General features: G+C 47.7%; 1 protein-coding gene across 2 annotated transcripts in view; it reads right to left on the reverse strand.

The window, feature by feature from the left end:
- Window positions 1-315: 315 nt before the first annotated feature.
- The window catches only part of ARHGEF25 (Rho guanine nucleotide exchange factor 25), an 896541-nt gene continuing 869563 nt past the window's right edge, over window positions 316-27293 (reverse strand). For both annotated transcript variants that reach the window (XM_078688964.1, XM_078688966.1), the window contains one exon: window positions 316-1584. In XM_078688964.1, the coding sequence (XP_078545090.1) occupies window positions 1468-1584 (117 nt within the window). In that variant the 3' untranslated portion in view covers window positions 316-1467. The remainder of the gene's footprint in view (window positions 1585-27293) is intronic.

Raw genomic sequence — 27293 nt, forward strand, 5'->3', positions numbered from 1 at the left:
AACAGACAGAGAGACAGACATGTAGACACAAAGCGGGTAAATAGATAAGTTGAACACAGGTATTAGTGCCCCTGTCTGAGATGAGAGCCGCATTCTTTCTCTTCACTTAGAAATCTATTATTCGATTTGCACAAATTCCTTTTGGCCAGGAAAGTTCCACCTAAGTGAGAAAAAAAGACAAGACTGCTTTAGCAGTACCAAATTACACAATGCTAAATGCTTTGTATATGCAATATTTCAGTGTCGCAAATCTCTTTGGCTTTTGTTCCTAACAGCTTTATAGCTTTCAATCATAAGAGGAATCAGACAATTCCATTTGGTTATCACTTCGATTTAATATGATCGGAAAGGTTTGCGAGTTATCTGGCGCAACTCTCTACCTCTTAAGCCCTTCCTCACACCCCCTTCCACACACACCGCAGGACCCACACAAGGCAGCATGCTATTCATAACCCCCCTCCCCACCATGAGTCTGTGCACCCCAATGGAAGTCTTCCCGTTGCTTCCTGTTGTCACCTTATGTAGACGGCCATCGGGAAGGCAAGTGATGGCTTTGGCAGTTACTGTCCAAAACTGATGTAAAGTTATTTGTGAAACATCCAATGTTTTGTTCTTTGCTTGCACATTTTCAATTGCTATTTTGAGGAATTGAGCTGAAAGTATCATTCGCCTAAGAATGTTCCCCTCAACCTGAACTGTTTTCTCACCAACTGAGGATTCAAGTCAAGCTGATGCTACCCAGGGCGAAAAGTGGCAGTGATGAAGTGAGACGAAACTGATCCTCCCTGTTTATTTACAAAGTTCCAGGATGCTAAGAAAGGTTACTGTCTCCAGGCAATGAAGGTAAGATTTTAGCTAGCCCCACACCTACCCACTTGGACCCCTCCGTTCCCACAGTTTCTCTTGTTCAAGGAAGGTTTTCTGCTTGTGCGTCAGGTAGATGGAAGTGCTTCATCAGTGGGGAAGAAAAGAGCTGGAGGGAGGGGAGCCAGCCTGCTCCGATCTAAAGGGTTAGTCCTGAGGATGGTTCCGCTGGAATCTTCCTAAGCTTAAAAAATTTAAAATACAAATATCCAGCAGGGGAAGTGATGGGCAAAGCAAGCGTCTTTTGATCAATATTAAAATACGATGAGATAGGGCTCGTCACCCTAGATTCTTGGCAACCCCCTAAAAAGGCACGGGCATTGCTCAAAGCCCCTGAATTGTAAACAAAATCTCTCCGCCGTGGCACCTCGGCTCCCTTTTTTTCAAAAAGAAATCTGTACAAAAAACACAAAGAAAGAATCCACTGGCCTCTCCAGAGCGAGTAGTTTATCTTGAGTCTGATATCGAGCCAGGAAAAGCATGTATCAATGCATCTTCTTGGTGTCTATCCCTCCCCAAAACCGAAAAGTGGTTATATGCAATCATTTCAGCAAACATGCTTTTATGTCCACAAGAGGAGGGATCGCAGGGTGTAGTGGGGGTCTACAGTTCATCTTCATCCAGCTTGGCGAGTCTGGCAGTAGGAGGGCATGCATCTTCTTGAGATGCCCCCTGTCCCCGCAAAGAGTCCCCGGAGTCCCGGCTTCCGACACTGAGTTTCTGTTGGGAGAGACAAGATCACAGCAGCATTAGGAGGTGGAGAAAAACATCAGAACAAGATCCCAGGGAACAAGGGATACTCTGGAGTCTAAATGCACACTACTTGCTCAAGATGTTTACAGCTAACTTCATCTCACTTATTGCATGTTTGCATATGTATGTCTGTTTTGCTCTTGAAGAACATCTATGCTTTCTCTGAGATCGTACATTTTGTAACATAATATCTGTGGATCCAAGTCCAAAATTCAAAAATCTCACCCTGACAGCCACTGGATGGTGATATCTCTAAAAATTACCTCAACAAATATCTAAGAATTATGTACACACACCAAGTTCAAAGCTAGGCTGTGTTCTCAAGGTTAGCGGAGAAGAAAAAGAAATGCGATATACTTCTCATTCTGGATTAAACGGGGACTCATCCGAAATAAACAATTCTTCCTATCAATAGTCTTAGTAAACTCAGTAAAAAAATTCAACATTTAAAAACAGCCAACGTCTTCTGTTCCTTTGATGAACACCCCTTAGATCCGCATCCCTGCTGGTGTGCGTTTGCCTTTCTAGGTGCTTAGGAGCACCAACACACGCTAAGAGATGCAGGTCTTAGGAGGGTTTGTCACCTGTGTCTTTCCAGCACTATGAGTTGAAAGTATCAGTTTTCTGAGTCAATTACACTCTCACTTTGCATGATTATTCTATGGAACTCACTTTTTCACTGTGAAGACTTATATGTTCTGTCAAATGAACTTCAGTTGTTATACCAAAAGGAACACATTATGTTGGCTATTTCTGACTGATGAAATAATGAATAAAGAATTTTGCGGAATCTACTGATCCCTACTAAGCTCATATTTGGAACTAATTACTCAGTGCTCTCCGCTTTAGAATTTATTATAACAGATGTTCCACCTCTTCAATAAGGTTGTATGACACCACCACATGTGCCTAAGCCACGCGTTCCTTAACAACGCAGTTGTAAGAACGAAAGAGTCTTTACCACGCATTCATTTACCACGCAAGTCTGTACAACGGCTTGCCTTTGGGAAAGCGCTGGACTTTGGAACATTATAATTAGGGCTCCCGGTTTTATGGTATTTATTTTTGGGCCATTTCCATCTATATTTATCCATATTTCTTTTTTGCTAGTTTTATCTGTATTTATCCATATTTATTTTGGATTTTGTGGAAAAATAAAGCTGAAATTATATATTTCCACATTTATTTAACCGACAAATTTGTACTCATGCTTGAATGTCTGCGAGGTTTCAATGCTTTGCACACCAGCAGAACATAAATCAGTACAATTATATGAAAATATGCAAATTTCAGTATCAACCATGTGCGTATCTACTGCTGTTAAAGCCTCTTTTCTAAAAATCCTTTCTTTTTGAACCCTCTTATCTATCAATCACACATCTATTGGCCTAGCAGTCATGGCAGACAGTATTGAAAATTACTCAAAAGCAACCCAATTTCCGTTTTTATCCGTATTTAAAAATAAATACAGACAAGAAAATGAATGTTTTCTGTCTGTATTTGTCTGTAAAAATGGAAAACAGGGAGCCTTAATTATAATTTACTATTGCAACTCCAGTCCGCGCAACGGTAGGAAAAGCATTGGACTTTTAAAGTCCAAAGCTGCTTTACCTAAGGCATGTCATTGTAACGACATGCGTGGTAAAGGAATGAGTGGTTAAGACACATTTGTTGTTCAGACTACGTTGCAAAGGCAACGTGTGGTTTGGTTGTCATTGTAATTGCTGTTTCGGCTTCAATAAGGATGACCAGTCTCAACGTAGAGTGGAGAAACCCAACGCTCCACCTCTGAAGTCTGTCAGGCTTTTTAGCATCCTCAGTTTTGAATGATGGCCTCCTTGCAGAGGAGAGGGGCTGGCATGCACATATTTGAAAGCTACTGTGTTACTATGCACACCAATTACAGGCAAGTAACTTTTTCTTCTCCATCATCAGGTCTTTCACAGATTCAGAAGATTTTGAAACTGAAAGGCCTGGGAATGAGGGACGATGAAGCAACGTATTTAAGGGAACAGACTCCTCAGAACCTGTGGTCCCAATCATTTTTACGCTACCATCAGTGTCCATAAAATAATGATTCAGGCAGGAGTTCAGTGTTCTCTGCTTTTCAAATAAATTGGAGAGAAGGATTGGCATTCAGTGACACAGCATTTGCCATGTTTCTGAGTCAGAGAACAGTTATTGCTCCTAAAAAAAGTTTGCTAGCCTTCAGATAGCAATCTTCGTAGCAACATGTTGTCTGGTGATACTAGGTATATTGCATGGTTGATCTTTAATCGGTAAACTTTTAGCAGAATTATTAAATTTTGGTGCTATCTACATAATAATGAGACGCCTTCCTCACATATAACATATGCATAATTTTCTCTTTTGATCCCTGCTGTAGATGGCGTTTAAATTAACACGGGTACTGACACCATCTGACTGTAGTGGGTGTAAGAGGTTACATTTGAAACACATTTCAGATTAATTTCTCAGCACCCCCTAGACTTAAAAAAAAAAAACTAGCACAGAGTATTATCAGTCTTTCCAGGAATGCGCTGGAGGCGGGGCACTGAATAAAGAGGGTTAAGAAGGTTGCCTCCTGTGACGAGAGATAGCTGAAAGGTAAGCATGTACAAAGGAAATAAGGAGACAACGGATGTGGAAATGCGTGCAGCTGTTTAGGCCCGTGCCAGAGATTAAGACAATCAGGCAGTGCAGGGCTGGGCTGACAGGTCATTGTGTGGACCATTTTTTTTTGGTGTTTGTGGGCCTGTTTTATTGTCAGGGATTTATCGTGTATTTCCCTGATACTACCTCAAACATTCCCTTCATCAAGCACAAATGTATACAGTCTCCCATACCCTGCAAAACACCTATACTCCAGGTCTCTTTGTTAATGTGGGCCACTTTTTTTTAGCTATGTGGTTTCGCTAATGGGGACAACTTCTGTTTTGGCGACCAGGCATAATTTCGGTCCCAGTCCTTATGCGCCACATACAAAATGTCTTACTATGTAACAAACAATTGGAGAGTCTACTATTGGTTTTGCAAATCAGTGCATAGTATTCTGAGTCTGCCCTAAGGAACTATAATCTTCTGGACAACAGCATGATGCTTTCATATAATTTATCACAGGGGGGGGGCGAGTCTACGAGCGTCAAGATGGCGGTCGCACTCTGAGAGTGCTCCGGATCCTACATCATCCGCACGAACCTCCGCTGAGCACTGGGCATTCGGAGATGATGGATTGCTCCTGTAATAGTGACTAATGGGAGGTAATCCGGTGGCTGAGCTCCAAGCTGTGAGATGCTCGATCTATACCTGTGGAGCTAGGTGCAGTGCCGTCTAACACAAAATGGCGGCCACTGGTAAATGCTGTGAAAGGGATCGCGATCTGAGGCCTGCTGGGGGAGCATCAGATCCCTCACCAAAAGGTCCCTGAGAGAGGAGTGGATCTGAAAAAGGTCGACCGCTCTGGCGCTGGACAGACTGAGATCTGCAGAATCACCTGGGGGACAGTTTCCCCGCGAGGTGAGCTGGCCTGGTGTGAGCTGCCCCTGAGCACTGGGGAGGTTCCCAGGATGTTGGGCTTGCTGGGGAACTGTGGCTGCGGTGAAGGTGGGGCTCTGGAGAGCCCGCACCGAGGACGACCCGTAGCGAGTGAGCGGCCAGAAGGGTTGATGGAGCACAGCCACGTTACGAGGCCATGCATCCTGGAAAGAAGGAGCGTAGGTGAGAGACTCTGTCCCCCCTCCCACCATTGAAGATCATACTGCAGGAGACTGCCTGAGCTCTTGGGCCTGTGGGTGGCTCTATCAGCAGCGAAATATCAGAGAGTGGAGGTGTCCTGGTCCTGCTTGTCCCATTCCCTAGCCCACAAGAAGAGTGCCAGGTGAGTGGCTGGAGGGAAAGGCTGAAAACTGGAGAAGAGCCGCCAGGAATGGGATGGGGCCCCTTCCAATAGTCTCTACCTGAGAAGAGAATGATGGGGTTGCGGCCCCCACCTTGAGGTATACTGGGCCCAGCAGAAGGGGTGAAGCTGAAAGAGGCCTGGACTCGCTTGGCATAGATCATAGTCCTCTAGAAAATGACTGCAGTGCCTTGCAAAGGGAGAAGCAGGACCTGGCTCAGGGTGGCCCATTGATGCATGGAAGATGATAGAGAAAGAGAGTGACACCTCACCTGATCCCGCTATGGGGAGAAGAGAACAAGGTCAATAGTAGGTTGGGTCGGCACCTCAGCCTTGAGAGACATCATACTGCATGGAGAGCCGGAGTCGACACAGACTAGCACTTGAGGAGAAAACGAGAGGGATGTGGGGTTGCGAGCCTGACTCGAACCTCTTGAAAGGCATCCCTAGCAGCTCAGGGGGGACAAGAGATCCAAGAGAGGCAGAAAATATAAGGGTGGGTCTGTGATCAGATCTCAGGTGTCCCTGTGGCAGGAGTCTTTGCTGATCTACTGGGCGGGCACCCCATCGCAGGACTCCGAAGAAGGGGCCAGGTATACAAGTATGGGTAAAACCAAAGTAATGAAACCGCCCCCCCTCCCAAACACAAATTGAAGAATACACTACAGGGAATGCAGGTGTTAATGGGACAGCTCCCGCCAAAGCGCCAGTCCTGGAAGGAGATGTCGCTACTATTCTCCAGGCAATACGCACCGCCTAGGACTCAGTTGAAAACAAAATTCGGGGGGTCAGAGTGGATGTGATGCTCATTGGACAAGACCTCCGTAAGGCCAGAGCCAGGATCTCGGAGGCTGAGTCCTGCTTGTCTACCCTGGAAGATGAAATGGTTACAATGAAGGCCCAAGTATCACGACTTTCGTCCCACACAGCGGAACTCCACAGAAGGGTAGAAAACTCTGAAAATCGTTCCTGCAGGAACCACCTCCGCTTTGTGGGCATCCATGGGGAAACAGAGCCTACTCAGGCTGCTCTCTATATAGAGAACTGGATTAAGACCTGGATCCACTGCAGCGCCTATCACCATGGTTCGTGGTGGAGTGGGTGCAACGAACCCTGGTGCCCAAGCCTCCGCCCAGAGTCCCCAGAGACCAATAATAGCATGTTTCCTCAAATTTAAAGACAGAGACCCTATCCTACAGGATGTGCGCACTCTTCAACAACTCTCCTGTCAAGGGAATAAGGTATTGGTATTCCCAGACAACACCAAATAAGTGCAGGCACAAAGGAGATCCTACATGGCTGTCAAGCAGAAACTACCGTCTCTCAACCTTTCCTACCGGCTTTTGTTTCCTGCCCGTCTCAGGGTAATCTTCAACAATAAAAGCCATTTTTTCAACACCCCGATGGCGCCTGAACATGGGCCACAGAGGAACAATCCTTAGCCCTTAACAAAGCACCAGCTGGGTCCCCAGTACGGGTCAAGGCCAGCAGAGGGAGAAATAAGGCACCGAAATCGCAGTGGAGGCGTACAAGGTCTCGAAGAGGGTGCACTACCCGACGAAGTCTCTTGTGATCACCAGAACTGCTGATGTGGAGCAAGAGTTGTCACAAGATTCTGAACTGAGCGAGGTGGTGACTCGAGAAAACTTCCCAAATCCACAGCTGAGTATGCCTGAGGAACTTAACCTTTCCCGCAGTCCAATGACATAAAGAGAAGCCCGAGAATACTCGGCCGTGGTGTTATGGCAGCCTCAGAGAGCTTGACACCCTGAACTCCTGAGACTCAGGGAATCCTACAACTTGGAGCGGATTACCACTGTGTCCTACGACGATAATGATTACACCAGTTTGACCAGTTTGCGTTAGGTTGACAGATGCTTCAAGGAAAGAAGTATGGGAAGGGGTGAATTGCTGGGGGCTTTGTTTGGGGAATTATCTGTTTATTCTTGATTCTTATCCAGTTCTTTAACACAACAGACAACATGCTTTAGCTACTCATATATTGATTTAGCAGTCCTTTCTCAGTTAGTATTAACTCCAATGTCATCCAATAGCTCTGGTCTGGGATCCTTGCGCATTCTTTCATGGAATGTTAATGGGCTCCTAGATAGAGTGAAGCAGGCGGCGGTTCTGAAGTTTGTGCAGCGCTCTGCACACAGTGTTCTCATGCTGCAAGAAACTCATCTACTAGGCAATCAGTGCCCTTTTTTAGCCAGACAGGGATACAACATGGTCCACCATGCAGGGGTTGTTCAGGGCTCCAGAGGGGTTGTCAGTCTCCTTTACCGTTCCATCCCTCTGACAGTCACTCGAGAAATCTCAGACCACCGGGCCGGTTTCTAGCCCTCACAGTAAAAATGGGGGGGACAGGCACTAAATCTTATTACGGTCTATGTGCCTCCGACACTCCTCAAGGTATCCTTCCATGACCTGACAGCCTTGCTATCCTCACTTCCTCAGGGACTGACAGTGGTTGGACCTGACCACTGATGCTACAGGTGTCCCTTCTCGGAGCCGTTGTTCGTGTGCCAGACGGCTATCGGACTGCTCCTCCCAACTTGGGGCTCTGTGATATCTGGAGAAAGTGGAACCACTGTATTCACCAATACAGTCATATCTCGGCAGCCCACCATACTCAATCATGTATTAACCTGATGTTCATGCCCATGACTGCCGCATGGTGGCAGGTGCCCACACTCTAGTTCGGGGAATCTACGATCACTCACCCCTACGCCAGTGCTTGGGGAACCCGAGCGGTGCACTTCGCCTGGTTTGGCGGATGAATGCCTGGTTTCTCCAGCACAAAGAGTGCAAAAAAATCCTAAGGGAGGAACTTAAGTTATACTTCCAACTTAATGAATGTACTGTCGGGTCACCAAGCACTCTTTGGGAAGCTAGCAAGGCTACTATCAGAGGCTCCGCCAAGGGTCACATCAAAGTGATGTACAGATCCCAGGAAGAACGCCTCTCTTACCTCGAAGTGCATGCGCTCTGACTCATACACAAGGAAATTTGCCATATCTTCCTAGAATCCACCAAGCAAATGTGGCAATCCTCCATGGCCCGTGTGTATGGGTGGGGCGATAAAAATGGTAAGCTCCTACACTGGTTAGTGTCCCGCCCCTTCGTGAATCAGATAATCCCCAAACTCATGGATGCGAAGGGGAACATTCTATTGCTCAGACATTTGCAGCATATTAGAAAAACCATTACTCCACAACACTGACCCCCAAAAGCAAGGGGTAGTTCTGATTTTTTGTGAGCTGTCCCGCTCACGGAATTGTCGGGGGCCGAGAGTCAGATGCTAGATTAGCCCATATCATAGCAGGAAGTAGGCCAGGCCATATCAGTGATGGTGGTTAGCAAGACTCCGGGTCCAGATGGATACCCGGCTGAATACTACTCGAATTTCAGGGCCCTCATGGCTCTCCAAATGATTACCATATCAGCGGGGCTTAGGCTAATTCATTTTTATTATCTTCACTTTGCATCCCTCACACCAACCTGGCTATACTGGGCGGTACACCTTCAGACTCCAAGTTGTCCACGATGCACAGGCTAGCCAGCACACTTTTATCATATGTGATGGTCCTGTGAGGTCATACAGAAATACTGGATAGAGGTGGCTAGAGAACTGGATGAGGTCCGGCGCTGGGAGGTTCCACTCTCTGCTCAAGTATTGCTCCTAGTAATAATAGAAGGACCGGGCAGCACTAGAGCAGATCGGCCTTTCCTAGGTACTGCTAGCATGGTCGCCAAAAGAGATATAGAGGCAAGATGGAAAATCCCTGTCCCCCCCCTTCAGTCTCTCACTGGCGCAAAGGGTGTGAATGGTGTGCGGCACAGGAACAACCGGTGTACGAATCCTGAGGATATCCAGCTAAATACAAAACAGTTTGGTGCAAATGGCTGTGCCTGTTGGGCTCATGAAAGGGAAAGTGGTAGGGGAATTTGGCCTCTCACAGGAGGTCTCAGATATGTGGACAATTAAGCTCATCGAAAAGTGGGTCATCTTGAATGTGATAGCTTCCGTGCGTCACGCTTGGTGATACAGCTTGGGAACTGTGGTGTCTTTGGTTTACTATGCTTGTAAAAACCCAATAAAATTGAGTATCAATTTTTTTTGCATCACAGATACAATTTAGAGAGGAGCCTTGGCACAGCTGTAGATATCCACTTCCCTCAGGGTCAGACTGGGACAACAAATAGGCACAGGCACCAAATTAAAAGTAGCCCACATTAGCAAAGCATATAGTAAAACAAAAAGTGGTAAAATATGGGAAATAAACAGTAAAAACCGGACCACCTGGTCATAAAACCGGTCCAAAACTGCAAAAAAATAAGAGGCCCACAAACACAACACAGCTGTGAGACCAGCCCATCCTACACTGCCTGATTGCCTTATAGGCCAGTCCGACCCAGCTCCTCCTAATAAAATAACACACTCACAGGTAGTAACTATTCAAATAGTGGTGTAGAGAGTGTTCATTTTTCTGCCATAAACTAGTGGGAGATTTCGCAAAGATTCTCGTTGTTAAGCAGAGCCCAGCCCTCAGTAAGTTGAACTAGAGATATCTTTTTTTTATTTTGAAAGAAAGGTTTTTGTCCCTGTGGGAGCACCAAACCACGGCATTAGGCACTGCTTCCTTTGTAACATGAATCCCTGCCAGTTGCATTACTAAAATGACCTTAATGACCTCTATTGTTCTGTGTGCAACAGCTGCTAAATAATTATCATCTTTTTTGTCATAACACCACCTTCGCATCTATTTAGGATGGCTAACCAGTTTGCCGCATTAATCGTGATGTAGACCGATGCCATAATCCTAAATTCAAATGCATTCATTCTCATGCGCTATTTGGCCAGACAAACAGGGATGTATGACGGTACAACGTGTGGTATTACCACGTGTACCGTTACAACGCGTCTTTTACAACGCAAGTCGTTACCACGACTTGCGCTGTAGGGGTGCGGACTTAGGAATAGTTAAATTTACTATTCCAACACCAGCCTACGTACAGTAGGGAAGGTGTTGGAATAGTAAATCTACTATTCCTTATCCTTGAGCGCCCTCCAGCGCAAGTCGTGGTTACGACTTGTGCTGTAAAAGACTCGTTGTAACGGTACTGCGGGGTAACATCCGCGTTGTAAAGGATGTTCCCCGACAAACAGAGGGGAAAATGGTATAGATCAGAGCTAGTAAACTTTCTCATGGCGACCACCAATATCACTGAGTCTGGTTTGACCTGTCAGTCAGAGAGCAGTGTGTTCAGGAGCCACTGCTGACATGGTGGCCTTAAGAATGCAAGTATCTAGTTCGCAAATCTTTTGCAGGCTTGGCACCAAAAAGGTTTTCTTTTCATATTCCTGCATTAGAAAATGAATGGCGCTTTCTTGCCTTGCTTTTCCAAAGGCATCCAACACTCTTTAGCCACTTTTTGGCGAGTTCCTGTTATTTGAGGACTTCTCTTGAAGTAGAGGCAGTGTACTGTATTTTTCACCCATGATCTGGGAAGAGACACTTATTCGGTAACGCTATAGTCTAAAACCTTTGTTTTGGACATTCTTATGGTTTTCATCACCCAAGCCCGTAATCTTCTCATCCTTACCGTGGTCTAGAAATGGTGCTGTCTGTTATTTTTATGTTGCTTATTTTAGGCTTTATTTCAAGAGATTCTGGAGGTAAAAGCAGCCTGGGTTGAGCAGAGTGGATAATCCTAGTCAAGGAACTGTTAGCAGTAAATGGCTTGCCATGAATCTTAAACCTATTCCTCACACTGCAGAGTCCTGAAAGACTCAGGGGCATATTACCAAGCTTAAGCGAAAAATATCGCTAAGCTTGGTTAGCGGCTATTTTTATATCGCCGTGCTTCGCCTATTTTTATCGCTTAGGAGCCTTGCTATTATCATGGTTTATCTCCTAAGCGCTAAAAATCGGCAGAAATGCATGAATATCGCTGAAAAGTCAGCGATATTCATGCATTACCGAGCAAATGCTCTTAGCCATGTTATCCACCTACCATTGGATAACATAGCTAAGAACTGCTCTGGGCAGGCGTTAGCTTTTGGAGATAATCGCGCTTAGCGCGATTATCTCCAAAAGTTGGTAATATGAGTTAGCGATGTTAGCGACTGTTTCTAGTCGCTAACATTTTGTCACGCCCACTTTGCATGTCATTAGCGATATATATCGCTGACATGCAAAGTGGGCCCCCAGAAGCTCGCTATCTCCTACTAGCTGTCGCTAGGTAATAGGGCGATTAAATTATCGCCGCTTTAGCGGGAAAAATTCCTGCTAAAGCGGCGATAAGGCCCTTGGTAATATACCCCTCAATTCTTTCACCTACCATCTGCACCTCTGTGTGGAACCTCTAAGCTCAAAGCTACAAGGCATGGACATATGCATGTATTACCCCCAGGTCCCTCCTTCCTCGACACCTTCAATACAAGTGAGATATCCCATCTCGCAGACAGAAAAAAAGACGAAGGAATGCTGGACCTACCCTCCCCCTCCCGCCGGGAGTACATAAGCGTATAGGTCCCAGCATTCCCTCTGTTCTTTTTTTCTGTCTCTGACAGATTTGGACGTGTTTTGGTGCTTACTTGTTTCTTCGGTGGTGTTGTCTTCCTGCTCTGCTTCTCCTGGGCTGCCGAGCTTGCTGGGAGTCGCGTTGATGGGCGCCCGGCCCTTTGCGGTTGGGGCGCCGCTCCTTCAGGATTCCTTCCGGGTCACAGCGCGCGGCTTCCTTTGGCTGGGCCAGTTGGAGGTCGCGAGGTGGAGGCTGTTTTGGGGGCCCAGGGGCTGCGCCGGGCGGTGCTCCTGGTCCCCCTCCCTGTTTGGATGGCATGCTGTCAGGCTTCCCTTCTGGTATACGTCGAGGGTGCTGCCTGTTGATGCCGGTGTTTGTCCCGGAGACTCATGCATGCACTGCATGTTTTCACCTGCTAGGCTACATCCCCGGTTCTGTGGAGGACCTGGCTGCAGTCCTCTTCCCCGCCCGGCGCTGGTCTTGGGTGGCTTCTGGGCTGGCTCTTGGTGGCAGGGCGCTTGGTGTCCTTCCTACCCCTGTGGTGAGTACCGCATAGTGGTTCCGCTTTTTCCCAGTTGCCTGGCACTTGCATGTTGTCTGGCCATGTATTTTGTGCTTTTCCTGCGTGGGTCTGACTGTTCGTGGTAGGGCTGCCTCGGTGGTCCTGTCTGGGAGTACTGCTCGGCTTCTTCTGGAATGGCTTTCTGAAGGTGGTGTCGGACCTGTGGCTGCAGTCCTCTTCCCCGCCCGGTGCTGGGGTCTTGGGTGGCGCCTGGGCTGGCTCTTTGGGGCAGGGCGCTTGGTGTCCTTCCTGCCCCTGTGGTGAGTGCCGCATAGCGGTTCCGCTTTTTCCCGGTTGCCTGGCACTTGCATGTTGTCTTGCCATGTGTTTTGTGCTTTTCCTGGGTGGGTCTGGCTGTACGTGGTGGGGCTGCCTCACGGGTCCTGGATGGGGGATCCTGCTTGGTGTCTTCTGGGGTTTTTTCCCTGGATTGTGGCGCTTCCTGTCCCTGAGCTGGGTTGAGACTTTGCGTGGTTTCAGGCTGTGCTCTGCTGTTCTGCTGCGTCCTGGGCGTCCTTGGTTCCTGGTGGGCTGTCCCCCTTGGTTGCCAGTCTCCCGGATTTTTTCTCCTTCTCCCTGTTGGTGCCTGCCTGTTCTTGTGGGTTCAGGCCTGGTGTGTTTCTCTCTGGGTACCTGCCTGTGGCTCCTGGTTCTGAGCGGTCCTTGCGACCTTCCGGGGATGTTGGCTTTGCCCGTGCTTGGGGTGCCTCTTTCTGCTTGTTCCCCGTTGCTTGACCGGTGCTCTGGTTTTGCTGTGTGGGGTTTCCTGGCCTGGGGCCTTTTCCTCCCTGCTGGCGCCTGGTGGTGCCTGGGTGTGGCGGCTGAGCCTTCCGGTGCCCTTGCGTTCGCTCCTCTCCTTTGCGGGTCTTGCTGGGGCCTGTGCTACCCCTCGTTCCCCTCTGTTTTCGGCTGTGGCATGTCTGCTCTTGACCTTTGCCCATGCTTGGATTTGGCTGGGTCTCTTCGTGCCTCCTGCTTCTGGGTCCTTGTTGCATCCGGTCTCCCTGTTTCAGGATCCGGTTGTTTTTCAGGGGCTGAGGGGCTGTTCTGCTCTCCCTCTGTCCTGGTGGGCCTTGCTTGTCTGTTCCTCCGGGTCTGTCCTGCTGGGGCCCCTGGTGGGCTTCTGGCTGTGGTTGAGGCTTGCCTCTTGCCTGGTGCTGTGTTGTGTTGCACTTGGTGGGCTGGTGGGGTTTGGTTTCCTGTGGTGGTTTCCTTTTCCCCTCTCCTGGCGGTTGTGGCTTGGTGCTCTGTGGGGTCTTTTCCTTGCTGGTTGCCACTCCCTTTGCCTCCTGTGTTGGCTGGGTGTTGTGGGTCTTCCTTGGCTTCTGTAGGGTGGCTCCTTGTTCCTTGGGTACGTTGCTTCGGTGTCCCTCCCTGTTTTGGCGTTTGGGCTGCCCTGGTTCCTTCTTTCCTGCCTTTTGGATGCCGTTCTTGGTGTCCTCCTCCTCATGCCTTCTCTTGGTCTTGGCTGGTGGGTTCATGGGTGTGGTTGCGGGTTGTGGACTGGTGTTGGTCTCCCCTGGTTTGTGGGTCGCTTGGCTCCTTCCCCGCTCCCCCTTTTTTTCATCCTTCCTGGGCCCTGGGGCTGTGGTGTTCCCCTTGGGTCCTGTTCTTGGGTTTGTGCGTTTTCGCCTCCCGTGCAGCCTGCTTTCGGCTTTGGGTTCTCGGTTCTGCCTCGGTGGGGTTTGTTCCCTGGTGGTCCCGGTTCTTTGCTTCTCTTTGTAGGGTCCCTGCCTGGGTCCTCCCTGGCCGTTCATTTTCTGGTGCTTTGGGCCCTCTTTTGATGCCTCTTGGGGTCCGGTGGTTCTGCCCCTGTTGGTCTGGGGTTTGGATTGGGCTGGTGTCCTTTCTGTCCCGCTTCTTTCTGCCTGGCTGGTGCGCTGTGCCCTTGTGTTGGTTTTGGGTTGTGGCTTGCCGGTCTCCCTCTTTGCCTCCCCTTTCGGGGCCTGCCGGTGCCGGTTTGGGGTCCTACTGGCTGGCAGGCCTGTCGGTTCTCTGGTTGGTTTCTTGGGTCTTCTGGGCCTCCTGCGGTGTTGGGCTCTTGGCCTCCCTGTTGACCTTCGTGTTTGGCCTTCTTGGGGTTCGCCTTTGGTGGTCCCTTGAGGGTTTCCTGCCTGGTGGGGCGGCTCTTGGTTGCTGCCTGTTCCTCCTTCCCGTCTCTGGGTTTGGTTCCCCGGTTTCGTGTTCGGCCTTTGGGTTTCTTTCTTTCCTGTGACCGGGCTGTTTGTGGTGCTGCTGTTGGTGCCGTTTTGCTCACCCTGGCCTGATCTGGGCCGGTTCCTGTTCCCTTGGTCTCCTGCTTGGTTGCCTCGGGACTTGCCGCTGGCTGTTTTCTGTACCCCGGGGTTTCTTCTCCCCGTGTGGGGACCTCGGCTGCGGCCGTCCGTTGTCCCTGCTGGAGTTGGCTGCTGGTCTTTCCTGCCTTCGGCCTGGGCCTTCTGGGTTTTTTTTTGTGCCTCCGGTCCCCTTTTTGCCACGGTTGTTGGCTGTTGGTGTGGGCCTTGTCTGGGTTCCTGGGGCCCATTTTCTTCCTGGTTCTTGCTCTGGGTCGGTGCCTGTTTTCTTGTCTGGTTCCTCCCTCTTCGGTCCTGGTGGCCCTGCTGGTGGCTTCCCCTGGTGTGTTGGGGTTTGGCGCAGTGGTTGGTCCCGTTCGTTGCTCTCTTGCTTTGGCGTGCCTCTTGGGTCTCGTCTTCCTCCCCTCGCCTTTTGGTGTGGTCGTTTGTGGGTTGCCCGGCAGTGGGTTGCTCTCTTACCTCCGTTAGGGACGGGTTTTCGCTCTCTGTCTTGCCCCTGCTGGTTCCTTTCTGGGCCTGGGTGGTGTCCTCCTGTGTGGCCTGTTCTCGTGCTCTCTCGGTTGTGGGACGGGTTGGCCTGTTCTGTCCCTGATGGGGCAGCTGCTTGGCGGTGCCTGGGGCAGTGGGTTTCTCCCTTGCTGTTTCTCCGGGGCTCCCTTCTCCCGGCGGTTCGTTGGGGGGTGTTGTTTGTGCCCCACTGGGTGCTCCCTTGGGGCTTGGCTCCTACTGTATTCTACGGTGGGGGTGGCTGCCTCTTGGGTGGAGGTCCAGGGTGTTCCTCTCTCTGTGTTCTAGGGGACGTCCACTTGGGCTTCTTCTTTCCTTCTTCCGGCCTTGCCGCCTTCTCCTTTGCTGGGTGTTGATGGCAGTTGTGCTTGGGGGTGTTGGGTTGGTTTCGCCCATGGCTTTCTGTTTTGTCATTGTGTCTCTGGGTTTCCTTGCGGTCCTGGTGGTTTGTTGTGTTTTCCTTTTTGGGATGAATGCCGGGGTCTGCTTTGGTATTTCTCACTTGTATTGAAGGTGTCGAGGACGGAGGGACCTGGGGGTAATGTCCTATTACTTACCGGTAATCTTCATTACTCCTGGTCCCGTAGTCCTCGACACCTTCATGGATTCCCTTCCTCCCTCCCGGACTGCCGGCCTTCATCCTTGGCTTGGTATTTCAGAGGGAATGCTGGGACCTGTACGCTTATGTACTCCCGGCGGGAGGGGGAAGGTAGGTCCAGCATTCCTTCGTCTTTTTTTCTGTCTGCGAGATGAGATATCTCACTTGTATTGAAGGTGTCGAGGACTACGGGACCCGGAGTAATGAATATTACCGGTAAGTAATAGGACATTAATATGCTAGTAATACTCAGCTGTACCTCACAAGTAAGTAACCGTCCAACTATAACAACCTTAAAGAATGGCCTCAAATAACTAATACATGGGACATAGTCGTTCTTCTAAACACTGAACACAAAGAGAAAATAATGCGCATTTCTCTTCTCCAAAGATTCACACTGGTATAAAAATTGTTTCAAACATGTTCCCCAGTAGACATTTAACTACTGAAAGAGCGCAGGATGAGGTTTGCACGGTGCACATCTTTGGTGCAAATTTAAGTACAAGCAGCACTCGTGTGGATGGACCTTTGTCTCAAATTGATGATTAACATCAACAGTTCAGTAACATATCAATGACAGTGAAGCCCAATTTTCCCCATAAGGATGACAGAGAGTAGTAGAGCTGCAAGCCATGAAGGTTTATTAGCAGTTTAGCAAAGTTAAAACTCAAATTAGTTAGTCATACAACGATAATCACCTTATTACAGCATGGTTTAGTACAATCCAAAGCAAATCAAAATAGCAAATACAACGGCAAGTTATAAAAAAATAGATGCAAATTGGGTAAGATTTAGTTCATCTGAAGGGACATAAACTGGGGTTTTAGGAGAAATCAGTGAAATTTAAGCAGCAGGTGTCAGTAAGTAAAGCCTTTAAAGGTAGAAACAAATGAAGGTTGAATCAAGAATAGGAAAAATCATTTGCTCTATGAGCTGGGCAAATAATCATAAGGTCTCAAGAGGAGAGAGAAAAGGGGCATCTGCTCTCAAAAGAGAAGATAGGGGCTTCTGAAACTAACTAATTTCACAATGCACAATTAAACATACAATTTCTACATTGAAAAACTTCTCTCTACAGTTCCCAAGAGGTAGGAACCAATCAAAATCTAGCATTTTGTGCAAATGCGTCCTCACTCTCTTTTCCAGACATCGCAAAAAGGAAGCTCACAGCGGCATGGCCTTCAGAAGATATCTCGCACTGGATAGTACATCACGATCGGTAAACAACATTTATAAGGCATCGTTTACAACACATGCCATTACAACGCAAGTTATTACAATGACGCATTGTTACATTGCATGCCATTACAACGCAAGTCCTTACAACAACTTGCTGTAGGGGGCAGAAGGTGTTGGATGTGTTGGATTTTCACTCCAACACCTTCCCTACTGTTGCACACACTGGAGTTGGAATAGTAAATTGTACTATTCCAAACTCCAGCACCCCCTCACAGCAAGTCGTTGTGATGACTTGCGTTGTAATGGCCTGCGATGCAACAACACGTCGTCGTAACGACTTGCGTTGTAATGGCATGCGTTGTAAACGCATGCATTGTAACGAGTGCTATTCATCATGATCAGAACGTCCTGGGCACCAGAGCATGAAACCTATTATTGAGTTACTGTGAAACGAACAATACCATTTTCAAGGAAACTAAACAACTGACTATTCATTGTTCAAATGCAGCAGGTTTGTGATTGGCTCTTGAAACAAGAAACGGGTGAGATAATACACAGCAGCTGAAATGCAATTTTAAATGTTAGCATGAGGTGTCAGCCTGAGAACTACAGTAAATATGGCCAACTCAACATGTATATTCTTTAACTATGCAACACCCCGAAACCTTTCAAACACACACCCCTCCCCCTGTGATTGCCTAGGAATTGTTTTCCGCATACATGTTGCCAAATGCCTGTCCAACTTCATGGAAGAATCTGAGTGCCTCGACCCACATCAGGCGGGATTCCGCCCCGCCCACTCGACAGAGGCAGTGGTAGTCTCGGTACTCGATTCTCTCCGTGATTGTGCAGACAAAGGTTCCCCTCAGGCTCTGGTACTCCTGGATTTGTCGGCCGCGTTTGACACGGTCGATCATACCATCTTGATCGACCGTGCCGCTCGGGCCGGCATCCGGGGCACGGCAGCCAGCTGGTTGAAGTCCTTCCTCGAGGGCCGTACTCACGCAGTCCGCATGGGTGACCTGGTGGGCACCACTCAGACCATCACGTGTGGTGTACCCCAGGGTTCTTCCCTGTCACCTCACCTGTTTAATCTCTATATCTTTCCACTCATTCAGGCTCTTAGAGATAGACAGGTGACAGTGCTCAACTACACGGACGACCTGAAATTACTTTTCACAATAGATAACTCTGAAGCTTCCATATCTACCTTCCAATCCACCTTGAGGTTCATCCAAGCGTGGATGGACCAAAACCACCTGAAGTTGAACCCAGGTAAAACTGAGTTGGTCCTCACAGGAGACAGTGCCAAATATTGGGGCCCGCATTATTGGCCGTCAGAAATGGGCCAAGCACCGATTCCCTCCACCTCAGCAAAGACACTGGGAGTCATTGTGAACAGTGACCTATCACTCAAAGCACAAGTAGGTCAGGTAGTCTCTAAGGGCTTTTTCCAACTCAGGAAAATTCGGAAGGTTCGCCGCCTCCTTACCCGGGAGGCCTTGACGCAGGTGATGATCGCCACTGTGATCTCTCATTTAGATTACGCAAACTCGATTTATCTGGGCCTGCCTCTGTACCTTCTGAAACGCCTTCAGATGGTGCAGAACCATGCAGCCAGACTGATTTAAAATCAGCCTAGATGGCAACCTGCCACCCCACTCCTGGCAAAACTTCACTGGCTCCCTGTGGCTCAGCGCAGAACCTTCAAAGCTGGCTGCATGATTATTAAAGCCCTACACTGCAAAAGTCCCAAATTCATCGAGAGACTTATCATAAAGTATGCCCCGGTCAGAAACTTGCGCTCGGCCAATCAAGGTCTCCTTCAGATACCATCTTTTAAGCGCAAACGTGCGGGCAGATGCAGATTCGGATCACTGGCTCCACGGCTGTGGAACACCTTCCCTCTGGAGATCCGGCTCTGCCCTGACCTCCTGTCATTTAGGAAAGCCTTAAAGACCTGGCTCTTCCAGCAAGCATTCCAATAAATCCCGTTCGCTTGTTTCCCTGGTCATACCCTCTATCGCTGACAGCGCCAAGAAACCAATCGGTGTTAGTGCGCTTAAGAAATTTCTTTTAACATAACATAACATACATAGCTGGGTTTAATCCATTGTTATTTTGCTAGCCACGTCACCCCAGTTTGGACCAAGCCATATGCAAGTCAGTCTGGACCCTGCTCCCCATGGGAACAGTCCATCCCGAATTGCCAAGACCGGAAACAAGCATCCTGGGTCTGGTATAGACCCTCATCAGCCAAGCTAGCTTGAATCCAGTAGTGCAACAAGCATGGGACTCACGTCTGGGCATGCCCTAAGCCACTTAGGACGCACATAGCAACATCACAAAATAAAATGATGGATGGAGTGTTAAAACTTTTCAAACACTTACCCGCGGTCACAGATCTGGGTTTAATATATCGTTATTTTGCTCACCACGTCACACCAGTTTGGACCCAGCCATATGCACATTATTGTCCACCCCATTGAAGTGGTGGTGGCCAAGCCACAATTAATTGTGAACTTGCCTGTATCATGATCATCTTGAATCACCTGAGAAAACACAGTGTGACGGTCTTCAGGCACACAATGGAGAACTAGTGCCACCGAATCTCAAAGGGAGGGGGAATAGCAACAATTAGCTGGTATTTACAGAGTGGAGGGCCAAGCTGGTAGAAGAAAAGACATTTTGACAAATATTTCCATTCATTTAGATTCCCTATCGAGAGGGTGGTGGGAAATGTGTTGGGATTAGAGCAGCTAGTGGAAGCCTGCACCACTAGATTTACTGGTGAGGGGTGTTGCAAAAGAAAAGTCGGGTCGCCTGGAGCAGGACGATAGCTCCTAGTAATTTGTCGATTGACCAGTGGGCTGGACAAAGGTTTGGCCCAAGCCCCCATTAATGTATCCGCTAGTAGTTCAATGAAAGGAAAGAGGGGCTCCAAAGATGGCTGCACAGCAGTGGCAGCTGGTGACATTTGAAATTGGTGGGGGCGTAAAATTGGCAGTGGAGAAAAGTCCATACAGGAACAAACACCAGAGGCTATTAGAATGTTAGAAAAAAGTTGGCCGGTGATTTCATAATAAGCGCCACACGAGATAACAGTCCTGTAGACTTCCCACACACTCGCACATGGAAAAGACAGCACATAAAGCAGGGGTACAAGCTTAACAGACTCAGCATAAAGACTGCAGCTGAAACGCCCCTCAGCCATATGATACACATCGCTAAGCCGAAGTGGACAGATCAGGTAGCAGTACAGATCAGGAAGCGTACAGATCAGGAAGCAGAAGAGCATGCTTTAGGTTACTCATCACACATAGAACAGGCACAGCAGTGTCTGCAAACATGAAAGCGTAATTTGTGGAGTGCCTACTATCTGTAGCGTAAAGGAATGTTAAACCAACCAATCAGCTACTTATGTGGCCGGGCAGTACAATTTAAAAATCAAAGTCCAACTGGCCACAGTGCATTTACGCATGACACAGACATTATCTGTGCAGCCACTGGCAGCTGCCAAGTGGGCACATGTCACGTGTGGCACCTTTAGCCAGTCCAGGTTTTTTGGCCAAGCGCACGTTGAATTCTAGTTTCACTTTTCAAATTTGACAGCATGAACGAAAATTCCCAACATACAAAACGTTGTTATCCAAAAAGCCAGGACTAGGTTAAGGTGTCGCAAATGGCAATCGGCCACTCCAACAATGACATTCGAACGTATCCTCCGGGTGCACCTAGAAATTCCCAATTTCAGACACGCCGCCACGGTAAAAACAATCAGCCCCAAACATCATGCAAACATCATGCAATCCAACGCTCTTAGCAGCAGCATAACATATTACAATCCTTGCATTATATGCACCGGTACTCCGTCAACTCCCTCCAAATATGCCGATGCGGTGTTCAAACACCAAGAAAGCGTCTGCAGAAACCAGAACCCAACGCACGAGAAGGAAGCCATGAAACAAATCCAGACCCAATGCAGCACTTTACTTTCAAAGCTACCGCCGCGACGTTCTGGTTTCACGTGTGACTTCTCGGGCATGTAAGAGCTGGTTACGAGATTAGAATGCCATAACCAGGCACGGGGTGGTGGCACAAACAGCGTTCCTGATGTTTCTCTGCCGTGAAAAGGATCTATCCGCCTTCCTCAAATCACACCGGAAAAGGTGCCCCAGCTGCAAACCGAGCAGAAACCCTACCTTGTTTGCCATGCTTTGCCCGGTGTCAATGTGGAGGAACTGCAGCTTTTGAAGTCGTGCCCGCATCTCACCGCTCCTCACTGAGGAAGCGACAAAAAGCAATCCAAAAGTTTTCCAGAAGAAGATTTGTGCCTCCCATATTGCTCCTAAAGAAAAGCACAGAGGTCCCAAGAGAATAATAAAATAAATATAAAAAACTTACCTTGGCTTACCGCGCTGATTCCCGACTCGAGTCCCGAAACTGCAGACTCCCGCCGTCCTGGATTTTGAATGCCGCCGCTGCGTCTGACGTGGTGTGGGCTCTCGTCACTGAAGCCCCTCCATGGCTGCTGGCGCTGATTGGATCGGCCGGCTGCCCTAACCGCGTCATTTCTCCTAGTCTGCATCCTGCAGAACGGAGAGTGGGAGGTGGCTTGGGGGAGCGGCTTGCCCACTGTTGCTAATACTGTCTGTTTGGACAGCCTCTCAGGCTGTCCAAACAGTCAGTATTAACAACAGTGGGCAAGCCACTCCCCCAAGCCACTCCCCCCTGCCCTGTGGCTCGAGTAACCAGGAAGTTCTGCTGACTGCTTTCTAGCCGTGCGAGAAGGGCAGGCAGAAACAAATGGTAGTTATAAATAAATAACTACCATTTGTTTCTGCCTTCTTCTCGCACGGCGAGAAAGCAGGGGGGCCGGCGCCCTAACGCCCCCATGGAAGAACCGCCACTGCTGCACAGTGTTGTCGACCTTGTGGTAATTCAAAAGTGGGAAGCAGCGCCTCGGGCTGATTCTGATGTAATGTCGGTCAATCCGTCTACTCAGTGTCAGAAAGAATAATTGGGACGACCTCGTCAGGTGGTGAAGTTGAAGTGCCCGGGCCGGCATGGGTCATGGGGCTGGAAGTGGGGTCAGAACAGGAACCATAGGCAAGACAGACTCAGATGGTACAGCTGGCTCCATAGGTGAACTCAAGTGGAAAGCATCTCTGCTCCTTGGGGCCCGAAGGCACACCAGTGGCAATAGGTAGGGATGCAAAGATCCAGATCATGCCTACGTAGAACTCCTTGATCTGAGGCAACATGGCAGAAGACCCCAGAAACTCGGGTTGTACAGTATCCAGCTGCAGGATCGGCTTCGGAGTCGGCCTACTTTGGGTGCAAGATCGAGAAAAGTTGGGCCAGCTCCGTGCCAGGTCAGGCATATATAAGTGATATGAGAGAGCAGAATTCCACTTCAATTTCCTGTGTTTCTTACGCTTACCTGAGGAATAGGGTGTTACTTATCAATGGGGAAACTCAAAAAACTTCCAGACCCGGATTAATAGTACAGTACAATACCTGAGGAATAGGAGCGCGACCAAGACCGATCTCTGGAGCAGCTCCACTAGCTCAGAACCGAGATCAAACCTTGGATGTGGCGTGTGAATTGGAATGGTACCAGCGAGGAGTTTTCTTATGCTTGGTGACGTAAAGTTTCACCTTGGGTTGACTAATTGTCTTTGAGTTCATCGATATGCAGTGGCTGCAGGCCTTGGAGACGTGACTCGACCCCAGACACCACAGGCAATGGGTATCTGTCACAGATATTTGTTTGCAAAAGTCGATAATGAGCTTAAAACCTGTTATTTTAGGGGGGTGAAATACCTTGCACATGGAAGAAAATTTGCTGTTGCGGTCCGGTGTCTGGGGGCGTGGATAGTTTCGAAAGCAACTGACATCAGCATGTGGGAGTGGTCCATATAGGCCCTGCAAGTCACTTCTGGAGCAGAAAGGCATCAGTGTAGAGCCACACAGTGGCACACAGGGAATTTGACCACAAAACCAGGCATTCGCATATGAAAGGCTGGATTAACCACAATGGGGAGGGAGTTGAAGGAATATGCTACTTACCAGTATGCATCTGTTCTTGGCATAGAGGGCTGCAGAGTGGTACATTTATGAATAGATCGCCATCTGGTGTTGGGCTCGGATGATTGCACTTGTTTTTCTTCTGGAGAAGTCTTTGTCGTCATAGATGACTCCTCCTCTTGGTGTTAGTGCGCATGGGCATCGGCTCCATCCTTAGATTGTTTTGCCATAGTAGGGTTAGATGGAGTAGTGTAGTATAATACATAAAGATATGCCCATGTAAATGTATCTAAATAAGATAATGTTGGGACAGACACAGGTTTCCGGGGAGGCAGGGAGGGCATGTACCACTCTGCAGCCCTCTATGCCAAGAACAGATGCATACTGGTAAGTAGCATATTCCGTTCGAGGCATATGGGCTGCAGATGGTACATTTATGAATAGATTGTACAGCAGTTACCTCCCTAGCGGTGGTCACCAGTGTCTGTCTCAACTGTTTGAAATAGAGTTTTTAATACAGCTTGGCCCACTCTGGCTTGTTGTGTAGCCTGTACATCAACACAGTAGTGCTTTGTGAATGTATGTGGTGTAGCCCAAGTTGCTGCTCTACATATGTCATCTAGGGGAATGTTCCCTAAGAATGCCATAGATGCTCCTAGCTTTCGTGTAGAATGAGCTCTAGGAGGAACAGTTAATGTTCTCTTTGCTTTAATGTAACATATCTGTATACATCTTACAATCCATCTAGCGATGCCTGCTTTAGAGATAGGATTGCCCTTATGTGTTGGGGAAAATGCTACAAATAGTTGTTTAGTTTTCCTGAAGTTTTGTGTCCTTTCTATGTAGTACAAAATGGCTCTTTTGACATCTAGTGTATGTAGAGCCCTTTCTGCTACCGTCTGTGGCTTTGGAAAAAAGACTGGTAGTTCCACTGGCTGGTTGATGTGAAATGCTGAAATTACTTTAGGCAAGAACTTTGGGTTTGTTCTAAGAACCACTTTATTCTGGTGTAACTGTAGGAATGGTTCTTGTATTGTCAATGCCTGTAATTCACTTACTCTCCTGAGTGAGGTAATGGCTATAATGAACGCCACCTTCCATGTAAGGAATTGTATCTCGCACCTATGCATAGGTTCGAAAGGTGGTCCCATTAGTCTGGTGAGTACTACGTTGAGGTTCCAGACCGGGGAAGGTGGTAATCTTGGTGGAATGACTCTTTTAAGGCCTTCCATGAAGGCTTTTATCGCTGGCACTCTGAACAGTGATATATGCTGCCTGTTTTGTAGGTACGCTGCTATAGCTGCTAGATGTACTCTGATAGATGTGTATGCGAGATTACATTGCTGTAAATGTAGTAAGTAGCAAATAATCTCCCTTGTTGATACGTCTAGAGGGTTGATATTATTAGTAGTACAGTGTATAGCAAACCTCTTCCACTTAGCTGCATAGCATGCTCTGGTGGTGGGACGTCTCGCTTGTTTAATTATCTCCATGCAATTTGGGGGTAGATCTAAGTACCCAAATTCTAGGATTTCAGGAGCCAGATCGCTAGGTTCAGTTGTGTGGGATCTGGGTGCATTATTTCTCCATGGTTCTGTGTAAGGTGCATGGGTAGAATTCTTAGCTTTTGATGTGGCACTTGTGAGAGTTGCAGGAGCGTGGTGAACCACGGTTGTCTTGCCCACGTGGGTGCTACTAGTATCATGGTCATTGAGTGTTGTTGCAGCTTCCTGACCACTAATGGGATTAGTGGGAGAGGGGGAAAAGCGTTTGCAAATTTGTTGGACCAATTTATCCATAACGCATTGCCCTGCGACAGGTGGTGTGGGTACCTGGACGCGAAGCTTTGGCATTTTGCGTTCTGATGAGTGGCAAAGAGGTCTATCTCTGGCTGTCCCCATCTTTGGAAGAATGGCTGCAGTATTTGTTGGTGCAGTTCCCATTCGTGTATTTGTTCCGACTGTCTGCTTAAGATGTCTGCTATCTGGTTTTGGACTCCAATGTTACCATGCACTTGTTGACTTTAGCCTCACGTGCGCTGAATCTGGTATTTCTCACAAACAGTGACTTATCTTCACAAAAAAAACCTCAAGAAGTTATTATTAGAATTTATGCCACAGTATGTACTGAACACATTGGATCGTTTACTGCTGTTTTGTTTTTGTAAAGCAAGACAAACTAATGTATGGACATGACATTTATTAATAAAACCGTGCAGCTTTCAAGCACTGTTAACGTTTAAAGACAACCGTTAACGAGCCCCACCTTTCAACTGTCACTGCATAATTGTTGAGATGGAGTAAAAGCTTTATTCACGCGCAGGGAGGGAAACTGTTTGACCGAGATGTGCAATTACTTCATCTCGCTTTGAAACGCCGAAAATTGCAATTTTTGTGCCAGCAGGCAGCTGATAAGGGCCATTAGCAGGGAGAACATTGGCTGCCTTCCTGAGATCCGTTAGTCATCCCTTAACAAATCCCATCTGGTTCTGACTGTGAATGCCAGTAACGTCAACTTTTTAGCGGTTGCTGGACCCAGGTACATGCAGTACCGGCTATAGCCACTAGGTAGTGGCAAAGCATTAAACAATCACCTCCCTAGTCACAGCAGCACCCCCCCGCGCCCGTTAGTCAATAGTTTCGCCCCAAAGAAAACAAATCAGTTTTTCTGAAATTTTCGCTTCATGTAACCTGAAAGCCATGATTAGTTTTTTACAGCCAGGGGATTGAACCGTTTTCTGTTAACTGTGACGTTTTGTGATAACATTGCTAGATATTTATTTTTTTAAAGTACGTATAGATTGCTCTTGGTTTACACAAAGCACGAACATTCATAAATTACGTCAGTCACACAAAAGGTGATGGATGACTGGTTGCAAATAGTCAAACTGGCAACCGATTTGGGGGAGCATTCCAGCCAAACGTTTTTCGCCCACAGTGCCCTTCTAGACAAATGCCCGACTTCTGCCAATCAGTACTGACCCTGCTCCTCAAGGGAAAACCAGTACACCCTGAACTCCCACATGAGCCCCCCTCCAGATGGGAAAACAAGTAGGTGGAAAAAAATGGATTGGCATGCTATTTGCCAGTGGTTAGACTTTTTACAAGCATTCTTCTTATCGCCTTTTGTGTTGATCATGAACTAGAACCACAATAACGTATATAAGAAACAATTCACAAAATGTCACAGTACCTTCACAAAAGAGCAAGAATCACCACTGACAATTCTGTAATTTCTAACTCCCCTCCCTTTGTAAAACCATGAAAGTAGAGGTGACAAGACAACTTTTTGCGATTCTCATATTGCGATTTTTAGAGAATCGCAAAATGCAATGTATGTAGGATTTGCTAAAAATGTTGTGAATCCTACATATTGCTTATTTGCGAATAGCAAATTGAGATTCGCAATTAAGGAATACCTTCCCATTCATTCCTATGAGCTAGGAGGCCCATAGGAATGAATGGGAAGACATTCCCAATTTGCGATTACCAATTAGAGAATCGCAAATTGAGAATGCAATTTCAAGGTTGCAAGGGTGCCAAAAGGATACCCTGTTGCACCTGTGAAATATGCATGTGTGGACATTTTGCGCACATACATGCCCACATTAAAAAAGTCAAAAAAGTGCTATTTTAAAGAAAATCGCAAACTAACACCAACTTGAAGTCGGTGGTAATTTGCAATTCCTTAAGGCCAAATAGCAAATTTCTGGTGCTTCCAGAATTGCATTAAAGGAATCACAATTTGCAATTCCTTAATTGCATTCGCAAAATAGAGAATCGCAAATTTTGCAATTCTCTATTTTGTGATGGCCTTTTGGGATTCTCAAACGGGCCGATTCTGAGAATCTGCCCATTTGCAACAGGGAAAAAGGCTTGATACATATGGCCCTACATCACTTATTTCACAAACATCAGTCTGAATTCAGGCGAATAAGGGAAATTGAATGCGACAAAACTACTCAAATATTCCTCGACATCTGTGCTGCCTCTTACCCTGCTGGCCAACAACTTTAAAAAAACTGGAAAATTTTTTGGGCACATCTAGACCAGCTGTGCTTCAGATCCATTAAATTCTTAA

This window comes from Lissotriton helveticus, chromosome 1_1 (assembly GCF_964261635.1).
Source record: "Lissotriton helveticus chromosome 1_1, aLisHel1.1, whole genome shotgun sequence".
Classification (NCBI taxonomy): Eukaryota; Metazoa; Chordata; class Amphibia; order Caudata; family Salamandridae; genus Lissotriton; species Lissotriton helveticus.